Raw genomic sequence first — 27,958 nt, 5'->3', positions numbered from 1 at the left:
TCTAAATGCACACCGAGTCACGTAGAGAAATGTTACAGTTCACAAGTAAACAGGCAAGCCAGCCATAAAGAGGGGTTAAAATTAGTTTTATTATTTGATAGAGCAGAAAAAAAATTCCAAAAAAACAAACAAATATTTCTCATACACTGTTTTCTTTTCCATTTGGGCTGCACTGCATTTAGCAGCGCGTCGACCCCAAACAAACGGAATGGTGATATCGTTGTCAAACAGCAGCAGCAGGCAGTAGTCAGGACAGCACAGGGTTACACTTAGCAGGGCACAAAATCCTGTTCCAGATTGCTTTATTTATTATTAATATTACTTTTTTTTGCATCCACAAGACGCGGGCTGCTACCTTCTGCCTGTCAGGAATGTACAGACAACCTGGAATAATCTGATGCTACTTTGAGACAGAAATACAAAGATCTCGAGCGATTTAAATTAAAAATCACTTTGCTCGTATTTCCACCAGCAGAGAGTTTTTTGTTGCACCATCCTAAATGAAACCCAGGTGTACAGTGATGATACCCCAGCACAAAGGGAGAAACTTCAACTGATGCCCCATTTAACCCAACGCAGTGCACTGTGTTTTCTAAGCACGGAGGCCGAGATAAACCAGTGAGCTAAAGAGTGGACGACACAAAGTCTTACAATGCCGTGTTCGATCACCTCATGGTTGTGTTGATGAACTCAGGGGTGAAATGACAAAGGGGGAGAGGGAGCAAGACATCGGGTTCATGATGAGTAATATTTCAATGTGACAAGGACAAAAAAAAATTAAAAAATGATACAGGATGTGGAAAAAACTGCTGGGGTGGTCAGCCACTTTTTTCTTTAAATATACAACAAACAAAACAGCAGATGTTTTTACTGACTAAATTCAACACATCGTTCATTTACTGACATTCCCCAATAGGGCACATAACTCTAAAGCCACTATTGAGGGGTAGAGTTGATGCAACCGGACCACCCCAGCGAATGAAATGAAAGAAAAACAGCACATGGTAGCTAAATAAGTCAAATCCATGAGCGGGTGGGAATTCCCCTGTTCAATGTGGGACATATTGTACTTCACTAGCTTATCCTGTGCTGCTGCAACCTGATAAAAATGCAATATAGCTCACGTGAAAGGCAGAGTTAGCTCAATTCAATGACCTGACAGAAATCATTACACACCTTAATGTTAAAGACTAAGAAGTTCATGTCATTTGTTGCTATAGGGGTTTTTGCATAACTACATTCTGAAAGCTGTCCAGCTTCTCTCAGACCAATCGTAAGGGTGCATGGGAGCCACTTGACACACGAGAGAAAACAAATTTTTAAGATCCATTCAAACTTAGGGCATAAGCATATGTCTTTACTAACATGACCCTATAAATAAATTCAGACAAGTTTGTCTATAGAAGAAAAATAATGCACCACAACCTATGACTAAAAGCAAAAACAATGTCAAAAATATGACATTCCTTACACCCCCTCAGTTTAGCATGAATTCATGTTTATATCCAGAGAGGGTTCAAATAAACTAGAAACCTTCTAGCAGAAGGGATTCCATTTGGGCTCCACTAGTTCTTTGGAAGGTTTATTTTACAATATTCAATAAGAATAGTCCTCCAAACATATGCTCCGTGTTTTTACATGAGTCAGTGAAACCTTAATCTGTATTCTTCCTCTTCATCTTAGAAAAAACAAAGTATTTAAAAGTAGGCCACAACATGGAACCCAGCAGATGTAAAACCACCTCAACAGTAACATTAGCCTGTAAATTCAGACCTCGACAAGAGGCCACTTCCAAAGTATCAGGGAGCACAATATTCCAAACACAGTATATGACTTACAGAAGAAAAGACAAAATCCTAACATTCAGCCATACAAAATAATCCAACACACATCAACTTCTCTACTATACACGCTGTAGGTTAGAGAGAAGAGGCAGTCTGTGTGTAGATAGAGATCCTTTTTTTTTTTTTTTTTTTAACAGTCTTTTTTTTTACCTTTATTTTATTCATTTTTGCAAAGCTGAAGCAGTTATTATTCCGTGGATGGTCCTCGAAGCTCAACAACAATCCGTGTGATGAGGTCTTCAGTTAAGTTCGGTTCGGCCACCGCGCGGGCCTGAGTCTGACTGGCTCAGACTAGGGGCAGGACGTAAGGCGAATATTTTATTGTGTATAATAGTGATTATTACTTTTCCCTGCCTAATCCAGAGGCAGGAGAGCTCAGGGAGCTTGAGTGAACATCGTCTCGGTGCAACTGGGAGGTTCAACCAATATACAGGGAGGGAGAGGCAACATCTCTGCAGAAGTTTGTAAAATTGTACACGTCCATGTCAACAACAACCCTCAAAAAAACAAGGTACCCAATTTTCTATTCGACATGTTCCTTGTATCCCTGAAGCTGTCAAAGCACAACTCCACTTGGGGAAGGATTGAGATAAGGAAGAAGGTAGCAGAAGATCATGGGAAAGAGGTGTAAGAACACCTCTACTCCACAAGAAAAGAGGCTGATTCTCTCCTGTGCCATTTTGGCCAGAGTCCACAGAAAGGATAAGAACAGTAATGAGAATGGCTGTTATTGATATTAAGAGGGCTAATAGTTATGTGTCAGTAGGGAGTAAGATTGCATTATTTCCATGTGTTTGCTGCTTGGGAGATAGAACGGGAGGGAATCATGTCCAGCAGATATTCTCGCTGACGGTCCACAGCAGAGCTGGTCTTATGAGCAGATAAGCTGGGGTTCACATAGGCCATAGTCATACCTGTCAGGAGACAAACAAGTGGTCAATGTACTGGATATGACTAACATCAAGTTGTTTCACAATAGTTCTATAAGAGTTATTACATCATCACCCTGTTTTGATGTTTGATGTAGGAAGAAGGAAAAAAACAAAAGCACTGATGAAATAGATGGAGCATTTCTCTGTTAAAAGCTGTAATTTTTAGGATTTTGTTTTGAAACAAACAAAAAGTTAAAAGACAAAATAAAAACAAAACACACAAAGACTAGAAACAAACACTCAAATGAAAAGACCAAGTCAAAGGGAATGGAAAGAAAGACGAGTTTAACAGAAGAGAGGAGGAATCCACCTTACAAGAAAGTGATTCCTCCAAAGAGGAGCAGAAAAACAAACACAGGTGAAGTGGATTCTCTGTCTAGCCTTGACTCTCGTTTATCTACCTGTGTTGCCACCGCTCTGCTTCCTCCAGGCGGCCATGTTGCCCTGGTTACCGCTGCTGCCGGCGCCGACCTTTGCCCCCTGATGCAGAGGGCGAGCTGCAGCATGCTTACCTGCCCTACTGCCCAGCGCTGCTGCTGTCACCGCATTCTGCAGCTGGGAGGAGGAGGCGAAGGAGTGGGCCACACCACGAGAGCTCACCGCAGACTGGAGGCTGTGCGACAGCTGACTCTGTAACGACAGACAAAGCAATGGGAGTGTGGATGTAAACTAACATTTGGGGTGTTGATGTAGGAAAAATGTTTTTAGACCACTTTCAAACCACACTGTTGGTCTGTCAGCAACATAATCCAGTATAATACCAACCTGCTTAATGGAGTGGTGAGCAGCCAAAGATCTGTGATGCATGGCAGCTCTGACCTGCTTATACTGCTGGGACACCAGCACCTCACTTTTGGACAGTGAGGGAGAGGAGGACGAGGTGGTTTTAGAGGCAGAGGAGGAAGAAGAGGCTGCCTGCTGGAGGATACGCTGCTCGATCTCCTGCTCCTGTTGGAGTGCCTTCACAAAGGCTGCTTTCAGCCGGTTGGTGTGCTCAGCCTTCAGGGCCTTCTTCTGATTGGACGACATGCATTGGTCACAGAGGATGGTCCCAGCCTTCTCCTTTCTCCAGCGGGAGGTAAAGTCCGTCTTACACTGGGCACAGGTGTATGGCTCTTTGGGAATGGAGCTGGCCATTGCAGCAGCTGGGCCCAGATTACCTATGAGCAGACAAATGATAAACAGAGAACTTCTCTAGAATAGTTTTTATACATTTGCATCACATAGTTTAAAAGCCACCATTGAACTGCAACATCCCAAAATAAGCCATTAGATTAGTAGATTATATCTACTCACCCCTGCCGTGCATCTCCAGAAGTTTTTGCACCACCTCTTCCAACCCCAACAGGTAGATGAACTCATTATTGGCTGCAGAAGGCAAGAAGTTGAACTCAGGGGCAGGAGGTTTGGGTGGAGGGATCTCCAGCAGCGTCTTCTCCAACTGCTTACGCAGTGCAAGTTTAGCAGCCGCCTGCCGGCTGGCTGGGGAGTCATTGATGCTAGAGTTGGGTGATGCTGAAGAGCCCTTTAGGCTGGTTGGAGAGGCCTGGACACAGGAATATCAGAAACCATTTTATGACAAATATGAAGACAGAATGAATAGATTGCTCAGAAAAGGGAAATTCTCCATATGACTGTGCAGCGACTGCTTGTATTTTGTGTCCACACCTGAGGGATGTTGACCATGACATTGCTGTTGGCCACATTAGCCACCCGAATGAGTCCCTGCTGAATGATCCTCTGGCCCTGGACCTGGACATTGGGCACAGAGGCCCTGGGAGCCAACAGGAGTGGAGGGGGACCCGAACCGCTGTGCTGCTGCTGTTGCTGACGTAGACTGGCTATCTGCTGGGGAGTCACCGCAATAGGCTGATAAGGCACACATGCACACACAGTAACCATCGTTACAGAGGACACCAATTCAGAAGCATAGAGAGACCGAAGATTTAAGCGTGAGCCCTTTAAAACAGTAAACTTTAAAAGGAACTACAACAAAAGAGGAATTATTATCCAATGGTTCTACATCCCACTACACACTAACCTGGGCTCCTCTGACCAGGGGTGGCATCACAATCTGAGAGTTGTGTTTGGACGGGACATGTTGCCCACCCCGCACCAAGGGAGGGGGGATTACCGTGCCTGAGCTACGACCTGTCACCTGTGAAAATTAAAAGACATGTTTTTAACATTATTCAACCAAAACAGTGAACTTGACTGAGTTTCCACATTGGTATGACAGCATTTCACAATAAATAATGGAGCTGTACATGTTGAATACTGCAAGTGAGGGCAGATGAGTCGTTACCTGAAGGGGTCCTTTGCTTGATGTCATGCTACCTCTCACCAGAGGAGGAGGAGTAGCCACAGAGCCGCTCGCCTGGACAGTTAGGAAACAGGGAATCAAAAAAAAAGTGTTTTAGTGAAAAGGGAGAACATTAAAGCAGAACTATGACTCCTCTGACAATTAGCATTTGCAAAAGAATTCTTCACACATCTATTCCATGAGGCAGGTGCATAGAAGAGGAATGAGCCTATTAAAAGTTTCGATCTGACTTCTACACACTGTCTGACAGGCAAAAAATACAGTTATCAGCACAACATTTCTGTGCCTTAACTTCATCAGCAAAAGCACCATTTGCCTAGTTATGCTAAAAAATGCATTTCTGCAAGTTAGACAGTGTGCAGGAGTCTGACACTTTTCAAGTAGCATCTGCACCCATCAGCTCCAACAAAACATTCCAAGGAGTACAGAATATTCTCTTCTATTTGGGGTTTTTACCTTCTGTACAGTGCTCTCCTTCTGGATCTGGCTCTGTCGCAGTTTCTTAAGCAGCACCAGTTTGGCCTCTTGGAGTCTCAGCTCCTCCTTCAGCTGTTTGATGATGCGCTCCCTTTCCTCAGGTGAACTCTTCTATACGCACCAAATAAAAACAAGATTTAGGGAATCTGGATAAATTTGAATTATTTTCAGGTGCAGCGTGTGTAATAAAGGCAACTCAACGCAGTAAATGACTGACTACAAATAAGGGTACAATTTAATGCAATTACAGGGGACAGGAAAAATGCAAAACCATGTCATAACATTTAACACCGGATCAACAACAAAGGTTGCTTTTGCGGTATGAGTTGTACCATTTCTATCTGGCATTTTCAGCAGGTATCAATAAGTAAGAATAAAGACTTTTAAGCCAGTAAACAGAAAGAGACTATTGTTTGAAATGTTCAAATTCTGGATTCCTACCATAAGTTTATCTGTGTCAGTCTTTGTGAAGCAGTGTCCATTCATGAGGGGACTGGATGGCTCATTGTCTGATAACACAATCACATCATCTGGTGAAGGTGGCTGCCGCTCTTTCTTAATATCACTGAGGGGAGAAATATTAAAAGATCATCATTCAACAGATGTTCAGAATTACATTATGTTTCCGTCTAGAACACAGCAACTACAACTAACTTGTAGTTCTGTCTTTTACACAGTAGATGGCAGTATATAATTATAATACTATCATCCCTGCTGTATTGTGAATGTGTGCCAGGACACACAAGGAGGCAAGAACCAAGAGATCAATAATGGAGTAATGGCGGCAGGGGAAGAACGCAACAACCCATTATCTCCAACGAAAGGTAACATCGACAGGCCTCAGGCTCTCTCTCTCCCAACAGCAAAATCCCTTACAAACGACATGCAAACTCAGGGCAAATTGACAGCACTGTAGTTTTATACTGAAGAAAAGGTTCAAGACCTTTGGTAAAATGCAAAGTGGCTCTTCCTGACGACTAAGGAGAACAAAGGCGACCGGTGGCAAGCTGCATATGCATCAATCTGGAGAGGGGTGGAGATAAGAAACTAGGGGGTGGTTGTAATCTTACAGCGCATGGACCGTGGCTGAAGAATAAATTTGCCTCTATCACAGCAGGGATCCTATCAGATCCTAAAAGTCTGAGTGGTAAGGAGAACTAGTGGAGGATGAGGTAAGCTCGGGGTAGATGTATGACAGTATGTGAGAGGTAGAGGTCTGTGTTGTACTGTAGAGTTATGCATGCGCACATGCAGTGAAGTTATATAATTGTTCAGTAGCTGTCGAGCGAGAGGCTTCAGGGCTTCGAGCTCAGACCCAGTTTACCACCCAGACAGGGCCTCACCCCTCCCCTACCTCCGTGGCGAGGCCTATGGCCTAGCCGGATCGGCACAGCCTGGGCCTCAGCTCTCTCCTCCCTCCCAGCTGCCGACATCAGAGTCACAAGCTGAGCAGAGCGGAGGTCCGCTGGAGACACTGGGGAGGGTGACAGTGAGGGGGAGGGGAATACATGGCCAGGAGCCAACCTATTGTGTACACTCTCTCACTCAGTCACTACTTCACACACCCCTCCCCCATCCTTACTTACTTGTTCATCTTTTATACTCCAACTCACTGACTCACTTCACATTTTTTCCTCTTTTGCATTCTCCTGTCTTGAGACACGTTTCTCCGCTAACCTCCCTTTCTTCACAACAGCTGTCTCAGCAGCTCTCCTCAACATACACTGCAAGCTCAGTTCACCGAGTTCATCCTTATGGCAATATCCATGCTGCTGTGTACATTATGTGATGACAGCTTCATCACACTGAGCAATTAGAACATGAAATCTGACAAATATTCATTGCCATAATAAAACTTTTCCCAGCAGAGAATTGTTCCGTTTGTGTCTTTTACTAACTTCCTGAAAAGTGCTTGCCTGGTGCGTTTCATTAAAATCTAGAAAGACATCTGACAGCCTGGCACTTTCAGAATACAGCTATTCTGAGAAGGATTACTCTCCTTAAGCACAGCTGAAGCCTGCAGGAGCCGCAGTTTTTCCTCCCCCTTCCTTCTGTTTACATTCCATACAGTATGTAATATGATAAAAGTACCACTAAAGAGTCAAGAATGCAAAGCTCCATCTCACAGGAAAGCATAATGGTAACCCAGCGCCTCCACTGACTTGGCCTCCCTGATAAACTGACATGGACTAGTTTGTGGTCGGTTGCTACTAACTATTGAGAACAGCTTACACAAGCATCACAACACACCAGCTTGGTTATGTAAGGTCCAGTGTTTCTGCATGCCTCGGCTTCCCCAATCATGGCTTCACACTGACCCCACTATAGGATTCATGAGTCAGTCATTATGGGGTGCTTCGGGATTCTAGATTTAGAACGCACCGAAACACCGCCAAGTGCCTTTTTAAGCCACGTAAGGCTCTTTAAGTTAATGAAACGGCTGGGCTATAAAACAGATGACCGGCTTAGTAAAGGTGTGTTTAAATTTTGACATATTGTTGCAGTGTATACGAAGCATCAAACAAACCTACTTTAAGACAGAATCGTGACATTTCAGTGGCATCTCTTTCATACATGAATCCACTTAGAGCATCTAGTCAGGTCACTTAGTGTATTATCATCTGACATGGCAACATATGGTGTGCATTCTATTTCATTAACAGTTTCAGAAAGTTGGCCTTTATCCTCTATATACAACAATAAAACAATTGCCTTGCAATGACTAAGCACACAAACATGCCGAGGGTTAAAGCGGGGCCAAAGGTGACGCTTGTGTGTAGTTATGATGTGCCACGGTCTGAGCCAACACACTTTGAGCTGAATCACCTCTCTGTTCCACTTGAGCTGCCATCACATCACTGTGTGTATTTATCGCTCTACCAAACACACGTCACATGACATCAGGCATTTCTCTGTGTGGTCATGTGACACACCCACCACCCCTCCTGGCCCCTCCTTCCTCCAACTGCTCCTTCCAATGTGGAAACCATGGCAACGGCCAGTTGGAACCAGTTTGTGACACATAGCCTTCATTTTGTGTGAAGTGTGAGGCAGAGTTCAGGTGCTGCTGTGGGAGAAAATGGAGCCCAGGCCTCAGGAGCCTCAAAGTTTTCAAAATGGGGGCAGGCTGCCGACAACCACGCAGCGACTTCCTGTATGACTCTTGTCAGACCACTCGCTCGCACAGAGTTAAGAGAGAGACCTGAAACTCCAATAAGACACATCTCTGCGCCAAACCACGCGCCGTGCATGCATGCATGAAATCCAAGGCCTCCGGTACATAAATAATCCTCAAGAAGTTTTCAAACAAATCCATGCACAAAAATGTTGACAATTACTCTGCTTCAGTTGTCCTTTTAACCCGTGAGATGGTTCAACATCAGGAACACAAAACCATATAGAAACACAAGGGCAAACTGTTCTTTGCATCATACACACTCGCTGACACCAACTAGTTTGTAAGCAGATTAGGGTGCATTTTGTGCAGCCGGAAATGCTTGTAAAGGGTTTATTGTGAACAAAGTCGGATGACTATGCAATATCAAAGCCCAGACAGACATATCGGCCCAAGGTAAAGTGTTTATCGCATTCCTTTCAGAGTAAATCACTGACTAATGACTTACAGTAACATAAATTGAACAATGGGTTTCTTATGAGCGACACTCTCAGCTGTTGCATGAACATGACTAACATTACTTCAAAAAATTACATACAAGAAAAAAAAATACAGTCCAGCCAGACAAAAATCAAACCTTATGATCCTTTTCTCACCTTTTAGATGTGCTCATGTCAACAGGTTCGTCTCCAGTCTGCACCTCTACCTTGATGGTAGCCTTCACTTCCCCTGACTTTAGAATGCTGGCTGCTACCTTAGCAGCCTGCTCGCTCTTCAGCTTGACCCCCTCAGCTCCAGCTCCCACCAGGGCCAGAGGGGCCTCAGCTGCGTCACCCTTCTCCAGCTTAACCCGTTTACTGTCCATGTCCCCCGGGGACCCAGAAAGAGTTGCATGATCCCTCTCCAGAGCCCGCTTCTGGCTGCGCGTTTGACGCACTGCCTCCTCTGACATGGCTGCTCTCACCCTGGAGAGAAAAACATCAAACAGTGACAAACAGTTTGAATACATTTACAAAACAAACAAATAGGCAAAAACAACTGGTTGGAGATGACAGCAAGGTAAAGGTCTAATTGTGGTAGCATACAGCTCCAGGTACACTTTAACAGCACAGTCTGTAGTTTTGTTTTTCTTAGTGTTTTATTTACTTTTATTGAAAAAGTGTAACTCAAATTGATTATTATTTTGCACAATTTAAACATATTGTATCGCACATCTTGACAATCTGACTGAAGCATAATTTAAAATAAGATAGAACTTTACTAATCCCAAAGGAAACTTTTGCTTTGTTAGATTTTTTTTAAAGAAGAAAATATGACAATTTTGGGGGATAGAATCACAATCCACAATCTGAAAATTTAGGTTGAGTGGATACAAAGACTGACCCCTGAACTCGAGGCCAACTCGCATATCTCTGATTCAATTTTTGCTGTGATTGAATTGTAGAAGTCCTCAATAGAAACTGTGGTTCATATCTGCATTGCTTTGAGGCTTCTTTGGAAAGCTAAGTTGCTGCTAACCAGTCAGTCCTGAGCGGTTTAGTCTTGTGTTCCTCTACCCACAGGCTGGTCAGGTCATCGTCGTGGCAGTCCTTGATGTCATTCAGCAGCCTCACCAGTGAACCTCCCACAGGCAGACTCCAACTCTACCAGCTTGGGCTGAAGACGGCAATGGTAACCTATCTTTTTTACAAGCGGGAACATTGCCTCCATATTCTGTTCTGTGGCCTCTGTGAGGTTGGTATAGCACTCGAATCAGTTCATGCCTGCTGCCGGTTGTGGCTGGAGTGGCCTTCCAGTTTGCAGTGGATCTCCCAGAAAGCACAACAAGGACTACAGTCGCCAGATGCAGTCCAAGATGGTGGAGTTGGAGTCTGTCCGCAGGATGAGAGGCTGACTGGATGAGACACTTATTGGAGGGCAGCTGAATGACAATGAGAAACCTACAATTGTGACCGAGCCAGCCCACAGGTTAAGAAACATGAGACTGGTGGTAGCTGGTTAACAGAAACTGAACTTTCACAATAAAATACTTACATATACCAACAATAATGACACAATCTGTATAATTCCCATGAAGCAGATTATATGCCAAATTAGGATCGACCATGATATAAAAATCAGCAAATCGTCCACTCCTACTGCATCCTTTTAGGGGTCTGCTATATAACTCTATGCAGGTTACTATGAATTTTGAGAGTCTTATCTTCAGGATTCAACATCTTGGCAACATTGCCAAAACAACAAAAGAGTAACATGTGAATGCTGTGGCATTTCAGAGGGCAGTAACAGAATAGAAGTACTTCAATAATCCCAGAGGGGACATTTGGTTGTTGCAGTAGAGAGAGTACAGGTCCCAATACCACAAATACAGATAAATAAGCAAAAATGTGTAATAAGTAAAAATAAACAATAAGAAAAATGTAAAATAAAAAATGCCCAATGTAAAGAACGCACAAATGTTAACGTGTTTCATGTGTAGTGTAATGCAGCCAGCAAAAAAGCAGCCCTGCATGCATTGTGAAGTAGTAGGTGAGGTAAGAGTGATAGGTCGCATTACCTTAGCTGAGGTACATATAAAACCTCAAATTGAAACTATAAAAGTGAACGCTAGCAGTGCTGGGTCTAAGCTTTAACGGACATCACAGGGTGCCTTTGTCTGAGAGGGAATGGTCTGCCAAGAGCGACTGATGGAGCTGAACCAAATCAACTAACATGAATGTGCAACAACGCTCAGGTGAAGTTGAGATTTAACAAGCTTAAATGGCAGCTGCTTAACTCAAAAAGCACTCAATCAGTCCCACCTAGGGCATGTGACGTTTTAAAGCATGTATAATCACATTTTGTTCAACAGACTGCCATTATATCCAAAAGTGCAATTGAATTCCGCACTGTAATTCTATGAAGTATAACGTCACAGAAGTGCAACCAGTACAAACTAAAAATAAAGAACCCTGCGGTATTTTAGTCTTTGAAGAACAGGTTATACTACTGATCTGCAGCACGCAAATATAGATTATTAATAATACTTGAAGACACACCCATGATGCACTGTGTTGTTAAGTGTGTAACCGAAAATGTGTAACGCTGAATTTAAGGATGCAATAAATTACTATTTCATTAGTGATTCATCAGCTGGTAATTTCCCTAATTTACACAAGAATGATAAAATATGTATCTAGAAAATGCCAATCGAAACTTCCAGAAGCCTTAAACGGTATTGTCAAATGTCTTGTCTGTCCAACCAATACTTGAAAACCCAAAGACATTTCAATTATTACAAATGACAAAGACAACCCTCATCAAATCTTCAAATTTCAGAATCTAGAATCATATATTGTGCATTTTTTCTTTAAAAATTACTTCACTACTGATGCAGTTGCAACTCTGGTTTGATTTAGCTGATATTTCCAGCTGCATACAGGGACAACCCTGAGGTGTACAGGCATCTCCTGTCCTACTGCCAGTGCCCCAGATGCTGACCCAAATCTCACTCGGTATGGTAACAGCAGAGGATGAGAGACCCACTTAGATTTCAGGGAAAAACCTATTACACAGCAGAAAAGCAGCAGTGTGCTCCGTTTACACCAAGTACACCAATGTAGGCCATGTACTCATTATAGAACCAGCACTTACATATGCTCTTGAAATTGTATAATATACAACATGATGCTTTTTGTACAAGAATGAGAGCATTAACACGTGTGCATGTTTGCGTTTCAAGATTCTGAAAGGACAGCCTAAATGATCACTGGACTGAAAGCGCTGCACGTATACGCAATCGTGCATGTCTGATTAAGAAAGCTGGCTCAAGGTCTTTCAAAGTCTGACATCCAAACAGTTCTTGTCCAAAAGATTTCAGGAGAGACAAAAAGTGCCTTCCTGAAAACCAGTTCAAACTGGTCTGCAAATGAAAGAAGGCACAGGTTTACCATATGGACAGACAGTGGCAGAAAACAGGGAGAGAAACAGGGAGGCCACAGACACGTCCCACACAGGGAAGAAGAAGGCAAGAGGGAGGAGGAGAAAATTATGTCGTCTTCGAGCATTCCAACATACGGCAACCACACTATGACGGGGGGGAGTTGCATCCGTGACATGACTTACTTCCTCAGCAGTCAAGAGTCAGCACATAACATAAAAAGCCTGCCATTTATGATATCTGACACTCTTAAAAACACTATTTTAGTATTGCTGGACATAGTAAGCAGGGTTTGACATTAAGGCTTACCCACTTACATGGGACAAGTGGATTGTTTTGTAGCGTGATTGGAGCAGAAATGTATTTGCCCAAATGAACTTAAAGGTAATTTAAAAAAATAAAACAGAAAAAATACAGGTGTCACATATTACTTGGCTATTTAGGTAAATGATTAACTGCTACATTCATATTCCAATTTGAAACGATGCATCCGTTTCCTGATTAAAAATAATATTTTGGAGATTAGCTAAGCAACAAACAGTCTACAAACTAGGTAGACAGAGGGGTGAAGTACCTTGTAAGCCAAGTCAGACGTTACCTAAACTCAATGCATCTGTCACGTCGTCGGTGTTGAAAATACTCTCAGACAAAATAGGCCAGACCACTGGTTCTAAAATGGTGTGCAGTGGGAGTGGACCAGGGGCCTGATGTATAAAAGAACACTGTGTTGTCTGCAAAATAATAACACAATCAGTGATAACTATCTAAATTACAAGGCTATATTTCATTTTTACCTGAACAAGTGACTTTTGTGGCTGAACAACAGAAAACTAAGTTTGCTTGTCCAAAGTTAATGTGGAGCCATGATAAACATCTTAAATTTTTTTTGTCTGCTATCCATTATAGCTCACCATTTGAATCTTATGTATACAAACCCTCCTACTATGAGTTTGTCAAAACCAGGCACTGAAAGAACTGCAATGTAAGGTTGGAAAATGAAACTGCTTTTCAGCAATTTCAACAAAACACTGTGTGCAGAAAGACTGCAGTTTGTTCTAACAATTTACATCTGTTAGTGCAGCTCAAATTTAACTTTAAGTAGGTGTGTGACATTGGCATCCCCGACACTTGGCAAGATGTTGAACTTAAGTGTTAGTAATAAGAAAACCAAATGCATTCAGAATAAAGTAACTACAACACAGCTTAACATTCAGGTCTGCTTGCATCCGAGTGTATAGAACCTAAAATGCACCCTGCTCTGATACACTGCAAGGACAGATGTGCCCTGCTGTACCATCCCTGGACACAAAGGCTATTTATCTGCCAGAGATGACAGCTTGTGTATGAGTGTGTATGTGTGTATGCCCACATACCACACACAGTGCTTCAGAAGTCATACTTTAAACAGTCAGTAAGACTGCAGAAATGGTGGCTGCACATTGCTCTTGCTGCAACGGTGGTGAACCGTGTCAGGTAGAAAATGACTATAACCCTTTGGGACAGTGCAGTCAGATCTCCACATCACTAGGACGGCTCTGGCTGCTAGTTTCAGGTCTAGAGACACGTGGCTACCTTTGTCCCAGAAGAGATATATGGGATCATGAATCCAATGTTTAACGTACTGGATGCACTGCTGCTAAGCAACTGGAGGTGAGAGGGGGGATTGTTGTCCATGCATATGTTGTGATGCCTTATGTATGCACTTGAGACAGGCTGAGAGGGATGTGTGTACTAGTTCTCATTGTTGCATCACATTTGATCTCAGTAAACCTCCAGTGAGACATCATAACCTGCTGATTGATTTGGATAAAACAAACTCTTACAAAGATACACCACAAATTGTGAAAAATTACAACTGCAGAGAACTCTGGTGTATTTCTTTTATAGAATAGTCAATCAAGAAGATCATTTTTTGGTGTTTTTTTTCTTTATTTAATAGGGACAGCTGAGGAAGGGGCAGAAGCAGGGGGAAATAGGGGGTCAGGGCTGGAATTGACACCGAACCACCGCAGTGCAGTAAGTATTCAGTCTTAGTACATGGTGGGCAGACTAGACAAGGTGAACTAGCGAGCCCCCCTTAAGAGGACAAACTAATAAACAATGTAAACATATTTTAAAAATATGCAGAAGAGCATCAAGCAAATTCCAGGCGCTATTTACAGTGACACCTGAAAAAAAAATAAGACTTCAAGCAGTCAAACTATGAAAGTATTGCACTGTGACACTAGGAAAAGACACAAAGATGAGCAGGTAAATGACAAGTCCAACAACCCTCAATAACAGCACGTTATGATGGAGACAAAGCTACTCTTTCTCTGTCCAGGTTGAGCAATCAAATTTAAAAACCATATCAGATTACTGGATCTCTAAGTTTGACATCAATTTCTATTCTATTGGCAGGCAATCAACGGCAAAAAGATCCTAATTCAGTCAACTAGAGCACCCTTGTGAGCTCCCCCCCAGCTCCATCTATCCAGCATTTAAAACAAACTGAGATTGACACTACAATCTCACAAACAGGTCTGACTTGTCCATCAGCAAGTCCGTCAAGAGATGCCTGGAGGGAGCTGGTACCCCAAACCTCATTGCCTGGGACTTAGCAACCAGGAATAGAGGACTTCTGATCAAGAAAAAGGTCTGCTTACTACTGTCTCCACTGCACCATCCATTTCAGACTATCAAGTTTGCCAACCTTGGCACATCACAGTTCTTTGATTTACACTACACACATAATCTCAGCCCTCTTGAGGTGGAATTTAGATTCTGGAAATTTTAAAATGCTCACTGATATTGAAATTTAGACTTTGCTACCAAGAACTGAAGGAGCCTCTTGGATGTGAGATGAAACTTCTTCAAGACCCCCCAAAAAAAGTGCAGCTGATTATTTTTTACTGAAACTCCCAGGACTACCATGATCTGGATGACTGAAAATCTACACAGACATATTACCAAAGAAGACCACATTCAGACCACAAGATGAAGTGTTGCCATCAGTGGTTTAGGTTGGTGGTACGTGTCCAAATAACATCCACACGAATGCCAGGACCAGCCGTTTCCCAGCAGAACATTTCCATGTAATGAGATGATCAATGTCACTCATCTCAGCTGTCGACAGTTTGAATGCTGTATCATATAAGATGAAACCAATAATTTAACAAAGTTACAAAACCAGCTCAAGTTCAAATACTAACATTAATTTAGGCCCAGATTTTTCTCCCAGTGTGTTCCTGCTGTCAACATTCAGCAACTGTCAGCTCTGAAAGATCTGAAATGCTTTGTTACATCAAACGTGTTACCTGTACTTGAGTGTCTAAACAATCTAATCTGCACATCATCTAACTCATTGCTCCAAAGAGACAACATTCTCTTGGAGGTTGTTCTTCCTGTATCATCCACAAGTAAGATAGACAGCCAGTCACAGGTACTGTAGGTCTCACATACTAAATCACTCATCCATAAAAATACATTTTAATTCTTTATCCCTCCTAATGAACAATAATTAACAGGAAGACACGATCCACTTTGTAATTTTCTTAAAATAAATGGGTAAAGAGCACACTGAGCGCTGGCGTGCTTCGTTATGCATTTCAATCCCATTAAATTTAGGAGGAACATTAAATAGTAAAGAGAAAAGATAAGTTTTGATTGCAATAAAGAATGCTGGTATACACCAGTATCACTAAATATACTGTGATACCCGTCCCTATTTATATGTCAGTGCAACAACCTCATGAAGATTCATCTCTAACATACAAATGGGCTACCAGCAAAAGCAACGACAAAGACAAGATGATGAGAAAGAGGGTAGAAGAGGACCAGCCAGTGATTAGTTATCTGTGCCAGTTGATCTCCAGAGGGAGTAGATGCATGTCTCTCTCGTTTCCCTGTGAATAAGACCTGAGGGCAGAGCAGATCTTTGGCAGAAAAAAAAACAAAGGACGACAAGACTTCTGGGCTGTGGGTGCCACGAGATACCTCTACTACCCATTCAAATTGATATGAAAAAAACAAATGTATGAAAAGGTTTGCATCAAGCTGCCTCGAAGCAAGCTGGCTGAAATAAATACATATATGATATACGTGTATAGTGCGGCAGGATAAGATGCAACCACTTGAAAGCAAATGGAAATCTTGTGACCTGGAGTGACACTACAGGTTTTGTTCTCACTCTGTCTTCTATTGTGTCCAGCATTTCACAGAGACCAGATCAATGGCAAAGGCACATCCCCTCAGGTAGCGTGCTCGCCTCTCATCTCCAACACTGTAATGATCTTCCCACTGGGACTGGACCCAGCCAGCCAACACATTACCAGCCATTTTAAAATACTGAGGCTTTTCAGCTGTGTCCTTAGGGTTCAATACAATGGGAAACAACAATTATTCTGTCCAATAAAAGCAATACAAGTATGGATTATTATTGCCCAATAAAAGAAAATGGAGCGACAACTCTTTTTTTCCTGTGTAGCTAAGGGGCTCTGATCCTTGTAATATTGATTTGATCATTCAAACTGTCAGTTATCTTACTGGCAGATACAACCAGGTGATGATCTGATGATGATCTTGAATTCAAGGCAATTTCTTACTAAACACCATAAACATTACCCCTGCAGGTGCCTTTATATCACATCAAACTTATGTGTTGCTTCAATGACAAAATTATTTTCAAGTTATCAAAGAGCATAGTGTTTTTTTTCTTTCCTTTGGGATATCATCTAACCAATAAAAGAAAAGACCAGACTACCTATGCTAATCTGTGCACCAGGCTAGAAGTGGGGGCAGGGACCCAGCTGAGATGGTGCCATGGTTGGGGGAGGGAGAAGGGTGCAAAGCGCATGTGGTTCGCTGAGCCATAATCTAACTGTACCCAAGTGAAAAATACTCTTCCTTGTCTTCTCTCTCTCACTTGCTCACTCTATGTCCTTCCCTCTACCCCTCCCTACCTCATTGCACACACTCCCTCCTCAGTTGTTCTGTTCTAGGCTCGGCCAGCCCAGAAGTGTGTGTGTGTGTGTGTGTGTGCCCCTGCTGGTTGTGTCCCGAACGCCAAGGGTTAAGCCCCTGCCATTTTAACGCCACTGACAGATCAGACCATTAGGGTGTTACCTAACAAAATGGAAGCCTTTAACCCTGAATCTGCCAGACTGCCTCTGTGCGTGTGTCTGTGTGTGTGTGTGCATGAGAGCCGGAGCCACACAGTGAACGTATGTGTGCGCATGTCTCCACCTGGATTCTCCCTCGGCAACGTGACGACGACAATAGCTGCAAGTCCAGGAAGTGGAAATCAGACTTTTGCACATGATCACGCAAGAATGCAGGCACATACAGCAATAAAAAACTTATGACTAAGGTTGTTTAACACAGATGCACTCGTACTTGGGAATGTATCCTCAGCACATACAACTAAGAAAAAAGTGCATGTATTCTCTCACAGCTTACGTCTCATCTGGATTTTGGTGCACTGATGTCCATAAAAGTCTCCTCTAGTATTCTGACTGATTGTTTCATGCCATTAACAAAACATAATCTGCTGACCATCAAATGACATAAGAAGCATCTAGATCATGAAGTTCCAAAACACAAGCACCTAAAGTCAACCTCAAATAATATTCCTGAACCTGTGATCACAAGTCGCTGGATACATTTTCGACCACAAATGTTTACAAGATATAATAAAAAGGAACAGCTAAATGTTTTCAAAAATCCTAGACAGGGATAATCTCCAATTTCAGCCAAATTGCTTCCAAATGGTTACTTCATAATCCCTGTAAAACCAGAAGCACATACCCACATACAGACTGGAGGGCCAGGACACACGCAGACTGCTATCAGATTACAGTTCTCAGAAATGGATGGTAGCAGGAAGTGACAAGGGCAGAGGAGGAGAAGAGTTTAAAGAGCACAAAAAAATACAGTAAACCGGACAAAACTTCACCAGTGCTTATGGCTTAGCGACACAACCATGCCAATTAGGTCACTTGCACTATATTTCTGAGTTGATCTTCATCAGTAGGGGTTAATAGAGGTTGGGTGGCAGCAAATAATACATTCTGAAGTACAGGAGGGACACCAAAACAAAATTCCAAAGGGATATTAGGTCACCACTTCAGTTAACAATGAAAATGCATCTGAAAGACAGCCTGGAGAGGCACAAACTGCTTGTATTGGTTACAAAATTAAGTGGAATTAATGATTGTGATAATACTGCAAGCAAAGCATCTCATGGTTTATGCAAACAACTCAACTGCAATCATAGCAACACTCTAGTTCCACCATGCATGAAAAAACTCGCCATGTTTATTACTTTATTATTCTTCTGCAATTAACCACTTTCCAGGAAGAGTGAGGATATAAATAAAGGAAAGTTCAATAATAAGAATTCAACATCTGTGGCCAGCCTCTTGTTTCCCCGTAACAATTCCAGTGTAACTTGTTTCACACGCAAGAATTGACAGGCGAACAACAAGTACAGCAAATAGATTTGGGAAATGGTTGCAAAATTTGACTTAATGTACATAAACGTATAAAGATAGAGAAATGTCACTATTTATCCAATACACAAGAATCTGCTTTTATTACGATCAATGCCCACCAGCTAGTATTTATCAATACTAGCTTGATACTTAGAATGTCTTCCTTCTCAATCTCTTGAATGGCATAAGCACTTGGTTGGACCTGTTTGAAAGTGTGAGAATTGGCCTCCACCCATTGGAGGATGTTTGCATTCTTTTAAGAAATGCCACTGCTATTAAACTAGGATTAAAACTAAATTTCTGGCACAACTATTTAATAGCCGTATCCTGCATCATCACTGGGTGTGGCCTTAAGTCTTGCCTATTTCATTTTTTAACCACACCCAACACTGATGTTATGACTCAGTATTGAACCTCATCACTTCTGAGTACTCTGTCAAAAGCAAGTTGAGCCCAAATTCAGCCAGATTCTTGCTTACTTAAGCCATTACCAGTCTTGTGTACAGGTGGAAATAATACAATTGCATGCAAAATGGAAGAGCAGGCTCGGATGCCTCTAGATGTGGTTGTGCAATGTCAAGTTTTTTTATCATGGCCTGCTGCAGTTTGTATTCTAAATGGTGAAACTTAAAGTCTAGCCGACCTGGAGAGGTGCAGATTTATGCTGAATTTAAAGCTCTGTATCGTTAACCTTTATATTGGTTTAAAATTCTCCGCACATAAACAAAATCTGCTGTTTTACGCAACACCATGCCAAAGTGTTATCTTTGAAGATCCTGCAGGTCTCAAAGGACCCAATGCAAGTCTTGTATGGGGCGGGGGCAAATCTGTGCTTCAAGTGGAATTGGGCAGTCAAAAAAATAAACTGCGGATCCTGGGATTTAGTGCTAACCAGAAGGATAGAGTCAACAAATGAAAGTGAAAAGAAGATTAAAGCAGGTTTTTACAACAGAAAAGCAAAGACAGAGAAGCCCAATATCTCAGTTGCTGCTGACCAAGATGGAAAGGAACGGGACTTTGCTGCGAGAAATATGCAAAGTATTGATAGACAACATGCACTTATGGGACACTTCTGATTTTGAGCTAGCATATCTGCTTCACTCTCCCCAGTCACAATAAGCGTACCTTATAAATAAAGCACCTTTTCCCATACATATTAAACAAGATATCACTGAGAGATATCATTGAGAAATCTGTGAAACGTGCACACGAATGACTGACTGATATGAATGTAACTGTAATTTCACTACATTATAACTGCATGCATCCCTTTGCTAATATTACGCAGTAAAGCAAAGCCTTTTCCTGTGGGATGGGAGAAGACATGGATTGGAAAGTCACTATATTGTGCAGGCACAAATGATCAAAATAGTTTGTGTGCGTGCAGGAGTGGAAGATGTGTGCAAAAGTGGGCGGTAATGGTCAGTAATGGTCAGTGGGAGTGGGCGAACTAACGCAGGGTTTTAGAGCAAAACTCAGATCACATTGTTCATTGCTCATCCACCAAGAATCTCAGACATGGAAATTCCGTATCTTCTTTTAAGCTGCCTATGAAAATTCACTTACTGTTAAATTTTCTTAAAATTTACAATAATTGATTTCATTTTTATTTATATATCTGTGGAAGTATTAGCATTTTTCAAATTTTTCCTATTATGTCTGGCACCAAAAGCACTTTGAAACTGCTGACATGCTGTATAAATGAACTTAGAACTTGCAGACGAATGGTCGAGGACAGACAGAAATGTACTCCCGAGTTAACTTCAAGGAAAAACGATTCATCGGTATCCTGGTTTGCTTCTGGAGAAGAACTTCAGAGTTGAATAAAGTAAAAGTTCTCTCCTCTTTGGCAATGTGATGTGCCGTATTGAATTTGGCACAGCACTCGGCATTTTCACTCGACAGACTAGCCTTCTCTTGACACCAAAAGCTTGTGGGATAATGAACCATTTTCTTTCTTTAAGTTTGTTCTTAGTTTCTGTTGCAGGAAGTGGCAACACGTCATTCTGCACAATTGACACAGTCATCTCATTGTTCTCTTTACAGTATCACCACTCATGTCGAAATACACATTTCTTTTTATTTGCAGCACTTTCTCTTTCACATGTCCCCACTGCATCCCCTGCCTTCTCCGCTTCGTCTTGTAGCTTATGAGCTGTGGATAAGGCACTTTTAGAGGGGCCTTAGTGCAAAATAAGACTTGATGGTATGTTTCATGACTTTACAGAATGACCAAATGTTATCAGTGGCTATCTCATACTAGCTGTGCCTATGCATAAGACTTTTGTTTGTATTTCCATCCTTAGTGAAGAATGAATTCTGGCACTTAGTGTTTACTAGTTTTACTACTTGAGAAACTTGCACTCGCTCACTTGTGCATCCATGGCTCAATACGTTTCCAACATGTATTACGATTTAAAGCTACTGCTACTGTATGTCCTCCTCAAAGCTGTGGAGAAAATTAACCCTTTAAGCTTCAGTCAATTCCAGCCGTTTTCAGTACAAAAAAATCGCTAATATTCTATTTTTAAATAAAAAAAATTACGAAAAATACGGGGAATATTGGACGGGCATCGCGAGGTGCATTTCCTTGAAAATGACCGATTCGGGGATTTTATACCGACTTCAGGACATGTTTTGGACAAAATAGTTTCCTGGCTTGTGTCATCTGGATGTAAAAGGTTGGATTATGGCCGTTTTTTGTGGAATCTTTTTTTTGTGTATAATAATGAACCCGGAAATGTGAGTCGCGCTGTGTGCTTTGAAGCCGTGTACAGAGAACGGATGGATGAATATTTGTTTTTGTCGGACAAATGTGTTTTTCTCACCCGCTGTGGTAATCACATCTGAAAGTGGTTTATACCGGCAGATTCATGAGAATCTAAGCTTTCCATCGGTGTATAGTGTTTGTATAAGCGCGTTTGCGGCCGTCGGACATTCTTGAAATTCCTATGCAAATTAGTAGGTGTACCGCCGGCGGTACACTGAAGCTTAAAGGGTTAACAATGGAGAAGTGGACTGTGTGGCAGGGGTGGCTTGAAATGTTCCTATCAATTTCTCATACTTTTTCCTGCTATCATCACGTTTGGAATTCATTTTATCAAATGAAGGCTTCAAGCAAAAGGAGAAAAAGAAATGTAAATGTAACTCTTCAACTGAGTGGCAGCCAAAACACAGATTTTGGGTAGAGTCACACTTAAAACCTCATAGTTTCAGGCCATTTTATCAACTCTGAAGGCAGTAAAAAACAATAATTATGTGCGTCAGGTTTGTGGTGTAAACAAAGACAATGGCATTGTATCATCATATCCACAAAATATGAGGAGTCTCCTGTGTGTCCAAAAATTGAAGACGAAAATTCAACACTGGAATCATTAAGGTAGACCAGAAAATACAATTTGTTATCCAAGTAATTTTTCTTTCTTGGAAAGAGGATATCAGCTTGAAAATGGACTTCTCCAACAGATATGGAGCAATGGAGATGACAGTGAGCTTCAGCAATGATAATCAGGTCATTTTATGTAATGTGATGTTGTTACCACGTGAGAACTATTTCTACCATTTTTCATCTGGTGTGACACCATACATTTCCCCTGATTCTTCATTCTGCTCTTTTTCAGCCTACAAACATGTTCTCTGTCTACTACTGTTCACTTTCTGTTGGAAAACATGACAACTCTCCTAATCATGAATTGGTAAAATAACTGGAGGACTCCAGCTTCTACAGTCAGTGTAGGTAAACCTTGTTTTGACAACTTTTCCAACAGGCATGAAAGTGCGCTGATGAAATACTGCACATTTATACACAATCTGCATAAATCAGCCATGTGGCAGGGACACAGTGAGGACAAGGTAGTCCCCTCTTGGACACAAGCCTTAATGCTACATGTACCCAAGTTACCGGTCTGCCTGTTTGCTGCACTGAGAGTTCGAGAGTTGCCATGTCAGCACGGGCCACACACTGGAAGCAATTGTTACAAGCAGACTGAAAAAAACAACTTTAGAAATGTGTATTCCACAGCCTGTAAACGCACAATTAGTCTTGCACATCAGATAAGATGCCATTTCAGGCAACACAAGTCATGCGAGTTGTCACTTGTAAGCAAAAATGCAAGCATAACTAAACAAGCATGATTGCCATTAAGATAATTCTAGTGTCATTGTTGGTTATGGAGCTGAGAATTTGCTTGTCCACAGAAACCAACCTAACTAGGGGCCTATCCAAGAACTAAAGATGTTTAGTTGTAAAAGTCGCCAGTCAGACAGGTAGGCTGCTCTTTAGTCAGTATCTGGATTTTAGAAAAACCCCAGTAAACATGTGTTAAAAATATTTTTGGAGTAAATGTGACTGTGCCATATAGCTACAAACTGAAAAGAAGCAGAACCCATTCAATACTAGCTCCCACGCATTTGATGGGTGGTTGTGAAGTAGGATAAGAATGCATTTTTAAACCCACAATACCTAAACACCTGTGGCAGCTGGCTTGGTGTTATTTGTACCTGCTAAGTTTTTGTTTTTGTCTGGTTCTTTATTTATTTTAACTACTGTGAAGTGAATTTTGAGAAAATCTCACTTTACTTTGTCCTATTTCTTTCTGTCACAACCACAGTATCCATTCATGCTCAGCCTCCAGTGCTGCTGCTTAAAGCTTTGTCAGTATCACAGACAATACAAAATTTCTTTACACTCAAAATCAACTGTGTACAGTTATCAAAACTTTTACATTAAACTCAAACTAGTTGATGCTTTAAGTTAAAAAATAACAGCACCGCTCAGAGAGACGTGCTGTAACGCACAGACTGATTTAGTCATTGCTAAGCTAAACATACAGAAGTATTTCTACTCGAGTACATTGCTTAAAACCTAAAATTCTTACATCATGAATTCATTTCATCACTGTAGTAATGTGTAGTTAAAACAATCACTGGCAAATGTACTTCTGTATCAGTATGGGACATTGAAAATAACTGAAATAATTTAGGGACTGCAGCAAAGGGATGATGGCATTTGTCGCTGCAGTCTAGATGAAGTGCTTTGAGATGCTTTAAATGCTCATGCCTAGCAGTTGTACTGGCGTGATAAGTCATTTTCAATTTGCAGTACTTAGAGCACCACAATGTTGGTCTCTGTTTAAAATCCTCCCACACTTGAGATGATCGTGGGCGAGGATTTTTACCAGAAGCAACTTCTCCAGGGGAATCCCATGCGTTTGACTGGGTCACCTTTGCGATATACTGTTGCCGTAATCGGTGAGGCTGATGAGCTGCCTTAACCTAGTCACCAAATGTTGTTGAATGTTTCTCAAGAACTGCCCATCCAAACTCCTTCATACTTGACACTGCACTTCCTTGGGTCTCCAGAAATACACTCGCCAAGCATAAAGTACACCAGATGGATGGTTGTCAAGAAAAGCAAAGAACAGACAGACACACGAATAGAGGTAAAGACTAGTTGGATTTTCTCTTCTCTAGCAGAGGTTTTTGTTTTCATATTGTTTGACAAAAAAAAAAATCACTTGCCACCAATTTTAGCCTTCTTTCCTACAGTATTCAATTTCACTTAACAAAAACTAATATGTGACTTTCTTAATCTCTTCATAAAAAAAAAAAAATAAAGCAACAGCCAAAGTAATACTAGTTGTATGCCCAGTCTGAACCAGGAGGCAGTATTTTGGCATGTTTGTTGGCGGTCAAAGTAAAATTTGAGGCAGTTAGCTTTAGGAAATACAATGTCAAAGTCATGACTTCCAACACTGTATCTTCAAATGTTTAAAACAGGCCAGTCACATTGTAAATACTTGATGAAGTCCAACTGGGTAAACAAGTAATAGTTCAGACAGTCAAACACTGTAGGATTTCTCTTCTCGAGCTCCAAGAATTGCCTAAGGCCTTTGGGTGGGAACCTCTGGTCGATATGTCTACTCCTGTCCTCTGGCATCTGAAACAACAACTAGGTAAACTGCCAGAACTCCAACTTCTCAAAAGGGCATAAACACATTCAGATCGTAGAAATATGCAAATCTTTTCAGCTGACATCTCAACCAGTGTAACCCCAAAAATTCCATTACAGACAATCCTCTAGAAAAACTTAGCAATGCAACATTTAGCATGCAGTAATAGGCTTATTGTATTAAATAAGATATGCAACTCAACAGCCAGAAATTTGCAAGATTACACAGGGAACCATTACTACAGAACAAGAGATCAATTTGCACTTGTGAGGACATTATTCATTTTTGCATCTCATTTGAGAAACAAGAAGTGATTACCACCGAGCAAATGAGGCTAAGAATCCTACACTTAATCATTTCCTGGTGACATCACTGTAGGATAATCCTCCAATCTAGTACAAGCCCTTGCAGCCCTCATCGCTCATCCACACCGACACCAGCAAGCAGGCTCATTTTTGTAAGACTTCATAGTTTCACCAGCATTTCCTGTTAACCTTCTCACAGTGACTGGTCTCAGCCTTCGACTCTGACAGCTTTGTCAAACTGTATCCACACTATAGTACTCCTATAACACCTCGGCCAGACTTACGTGGATGGAAGTAATAGCAGTTGTGCCACACAACCCTACAGAAATCTCACAAGTGTGAGGTCTACAATTTGTAAGAGGGACATTATATGGCAAAAAGAAAAAAGCCTAAATACATTTTTTATATCACAAGTCACTGTTTGATCAAGGTTCTGTGAAACAGGTGTGATTCAATATCCCTACCACAATCATAAAGTCACTATAAAAAGTAAATTAAAAAAAGAACATAACTATGGACTGAATGCATAAACTCGTGAGCTGATGCTTCACTTTCATGGCAGCTGCCCAGCATTAGGACTGAACTGCACAAGCCATAACTCAACAAAACCTGAAAAAAAGAAGTTTACAGTAAGATTAAATTTCAGACAAAGGGGTCTGCAAACTCCAAGGCTAATATAGCCACAATAAACTCAACGGCCATGATGAGCGAGGTATGTTTAGAGCTTTGAGAATGACGAAAGCAAGCACAAAAATACTAAAAATAATGGGTGGTGGAAAATACAGATGTATCTTTAAAAGGTTTGAATCCTGATGCAGCAGAATAAGAGAGGATCTCCAGTCATGCCTGTCTAGTTACATCACTCTCAGGAAGGTTTTTCATAAGAGGCACCCCTCCTCAGGCAAATCCAAGGCCCATCATAAAATGCAAAGCGACACGTGTCCCCCATCACTGGCCAAGGGTGCCAACTGTCTGCTTGCTTTAAAAGGAGGGCATTTGTTCAGAAGCAGCAGCGATATAAACATCGTCGCCCAGCTTATGAGACACACCTCAAAGTCAGGTGAATACAAAACTGACTTGTCCACTCAAATCACATAAGCCACGGTTCACAGAGAAGATGACTGCGTAAAAAAAATTGAGGCACTACAAGGTTTGATAATTAAGAAATGCATCAAATGAATACAATTACAGGAATGCCTTTAAAACGTTTGAATTCCATAGGAAATGAACGGTATACTAGCTGTAGATCTTCTCTTTAGAATTAGACATCTCATTTCATACACTAAGTCGTGAATCTGAGTTATAGAAATATTACTATTCTGGTACATGCACAAAGTAGGCGCTTAGTCGTCTATAGTCTGGCGTGGGTGATAGCTACTAAGCTGTCGTGGACACACAGACACACACCCCGACGGAGGCACAACCGTCCACCATTACGCCTCCATAAAAAGGCTTTTCACGGTTGAGCTAATCTGACAAAGTTCTGAGATCAGTGGCTCATAAAACCATAACCATGCCCATCCACGGTTAAAAGGAAAAGCAGGCTGAGCAAAACCAAGTGGCAATGCTGCTTGTAATATTCATAAACTTTAGTGACCCAACTTTACCAAAAGAAAAGCTGCCTATTTTCAAGTAACCCATCAACAACAACAAGCTATCGCATGCTAACGTTAACTTGGCTTGCCAACAACAACCTGTCCATCTGTCCGGCTACAAAACCAGCGGCTAACTATTGCTGAGCTAACAGCCCATTGTGATTAAAACCGGCTATAGAGATAAGAGTAAAGTCGTTCAACAATGCAGCCTTTACTCGGGTAAACATGATTATACAGAGTGTGATATTTAGCTCGGATGTCTGTACGCGTCCAAATAGCGATACACGACAGACAATGAAACCGACCCCGTCTCAGTGAGCAGCTAGTGTTACAAGGCTAGCTCAGGAGCTAAGTTAGCCTGCTAACGCTAACTCCCCGGTCACTCGTCTGCACAGGCAGACAGTCGCTAATTTTATTCACAAATAATCGAGCGTTAATTACCTACAGGAGATGATCATTTCGTCCCGGAGTTTTCTAGCTCCATTATGAGCAAATAAAAGGACTAACTTACATTATATCCTAATAATGGTGTATCCTAATACAAGTTTGCCGGGGAAGTTTAGTTATTATTCCTCTACTTTTGGGGCTTGTTCTTGGCAGTCTGTGCTCGGTAGGTGTATGTGTGTAGCTGTGTGACACACAAACTGTTACCTTGCACGTTAGCTCAGATCAAGCTATGCTAGCTTAGCTTAACTTGCGTTAGCAGAGCTAAAACCGATAGAGAAACTTCCGTCGTCGTCATATTTTAATTGAAAAATAAATTACTGAATTAGATTATACGGTGGCAGAACGGCGTTCCGCGAACTTACGGAGTCTAGGAGGAGCTTTATCGAGTTCCCCCGCGATTTTCAGTTGTTTGGTGGTATTACTTAGCTGGCTTCGGTGTAAAAATCCCGGGGATACCCTCTCTTCTGTCCGCTGCCACTCCGGTTGCCAGATAATGTAATGAGCCACCACAGGCGGCGTCATGCTGCGTTCATACACACCTCGGAAATGTTAAGTTTCCAAACTGATGAGATGTAAGGAC

General features: G+C 41.7%; 1 protein-coding gene across 4 annotated transcripts; it reads right to left on the bottom strand.

Moving 5' to 3' along the window:
• Positions 1-69: 69 nt before the first annotated feature.
• Positions 70-27,888, bottom strand: gatad2ab (GATA zinc finger domain containing 2Ab). 4 transcript variants are annotated; one of them, XM_022191837.2, is made up of 11 exons: positions 27,741-27,888; positions 9,348-9,656; positions 6,018-6,141; positions 5,556-5,687; positions 5,082-5,153; positions 4,818-4,934; positions 4,445-4,645; positions 4,073-4,322; positions 3,542-3,936; positions 3,178-3,406; positions 70-2,758 (listed from the first exon to the last, which is right to left on the bottom strand). In XM_022191837.2, the coding sequence occupies exons 2-11, from the start codon at positions 9,641-9,643 to the stop codon at positions 2,625-2,627; spliced, it is 1,950 nt and encodes a 649-aa protein (XP_022047529.1). In that variant the 5' UTR covers positions 9,644-9,656; positions 27,741-27,888; the 3' UTR covers positions 70-2,624. The 4 variants fall into 4 exon arrangements, with proteins under 4 accessions (XP_022047529.1, XP_022047522.1, XP_022047506.1 ...); XM_022191830.2 differs by lacking the exon at positions 27,741-27,888 and adding an exon at positions 27,373-27,546 and having other exon boundaries at positions 4,445-4,621; XM_022191814.2 differs by lacking the exon at positions 27,741-27,888 and adding an exon at positions 27,373-27,545.
• Positions 27,889-27,958: the final 70 nt, after the last annotated feature.

Source organism: Acanthochromis polyacanthus, chromosome 4 (assembly GCF_021347895.1).
Source record: "Acanthochromis polyacanthus isolate Apoly-LR-REF ecotype Palm Island chromosome 4, KAUST_Apoly_ChrSc, whole genome shotgun sequence".
In the NCBI taxonomy this organism is placed as follows: domain Eukaryota; kingdom Metazoa; phylum Chordata; class Actinopteri; family Pomacentridae; genus Acanthochromis; species Acanthochromis polyacanthus.
This window is presented reverse-complemented; position numbering and strand designations above follow the sequence as displayed.

Bases quoted from the DNA above. Each gene is read 5' to 3' on its own strand.
- gatad2ab (XM_022191814.2), bottom strand. The intron at 4,935-5,081 runs GTAACGACTCAT...TAATTTTCACAG, and splicing joins CAAGCAAAGGACCCCTTCAG to GTGACAGGTCGTAGCTCAGG. The intron at 3,937-4,072 runs GTGAGTAGATAT...GTCTGCTCATAG, and splicing joins TCTGGAGATGCACGGCAGGG to GTAATCTGGGCCCAGCTGCT.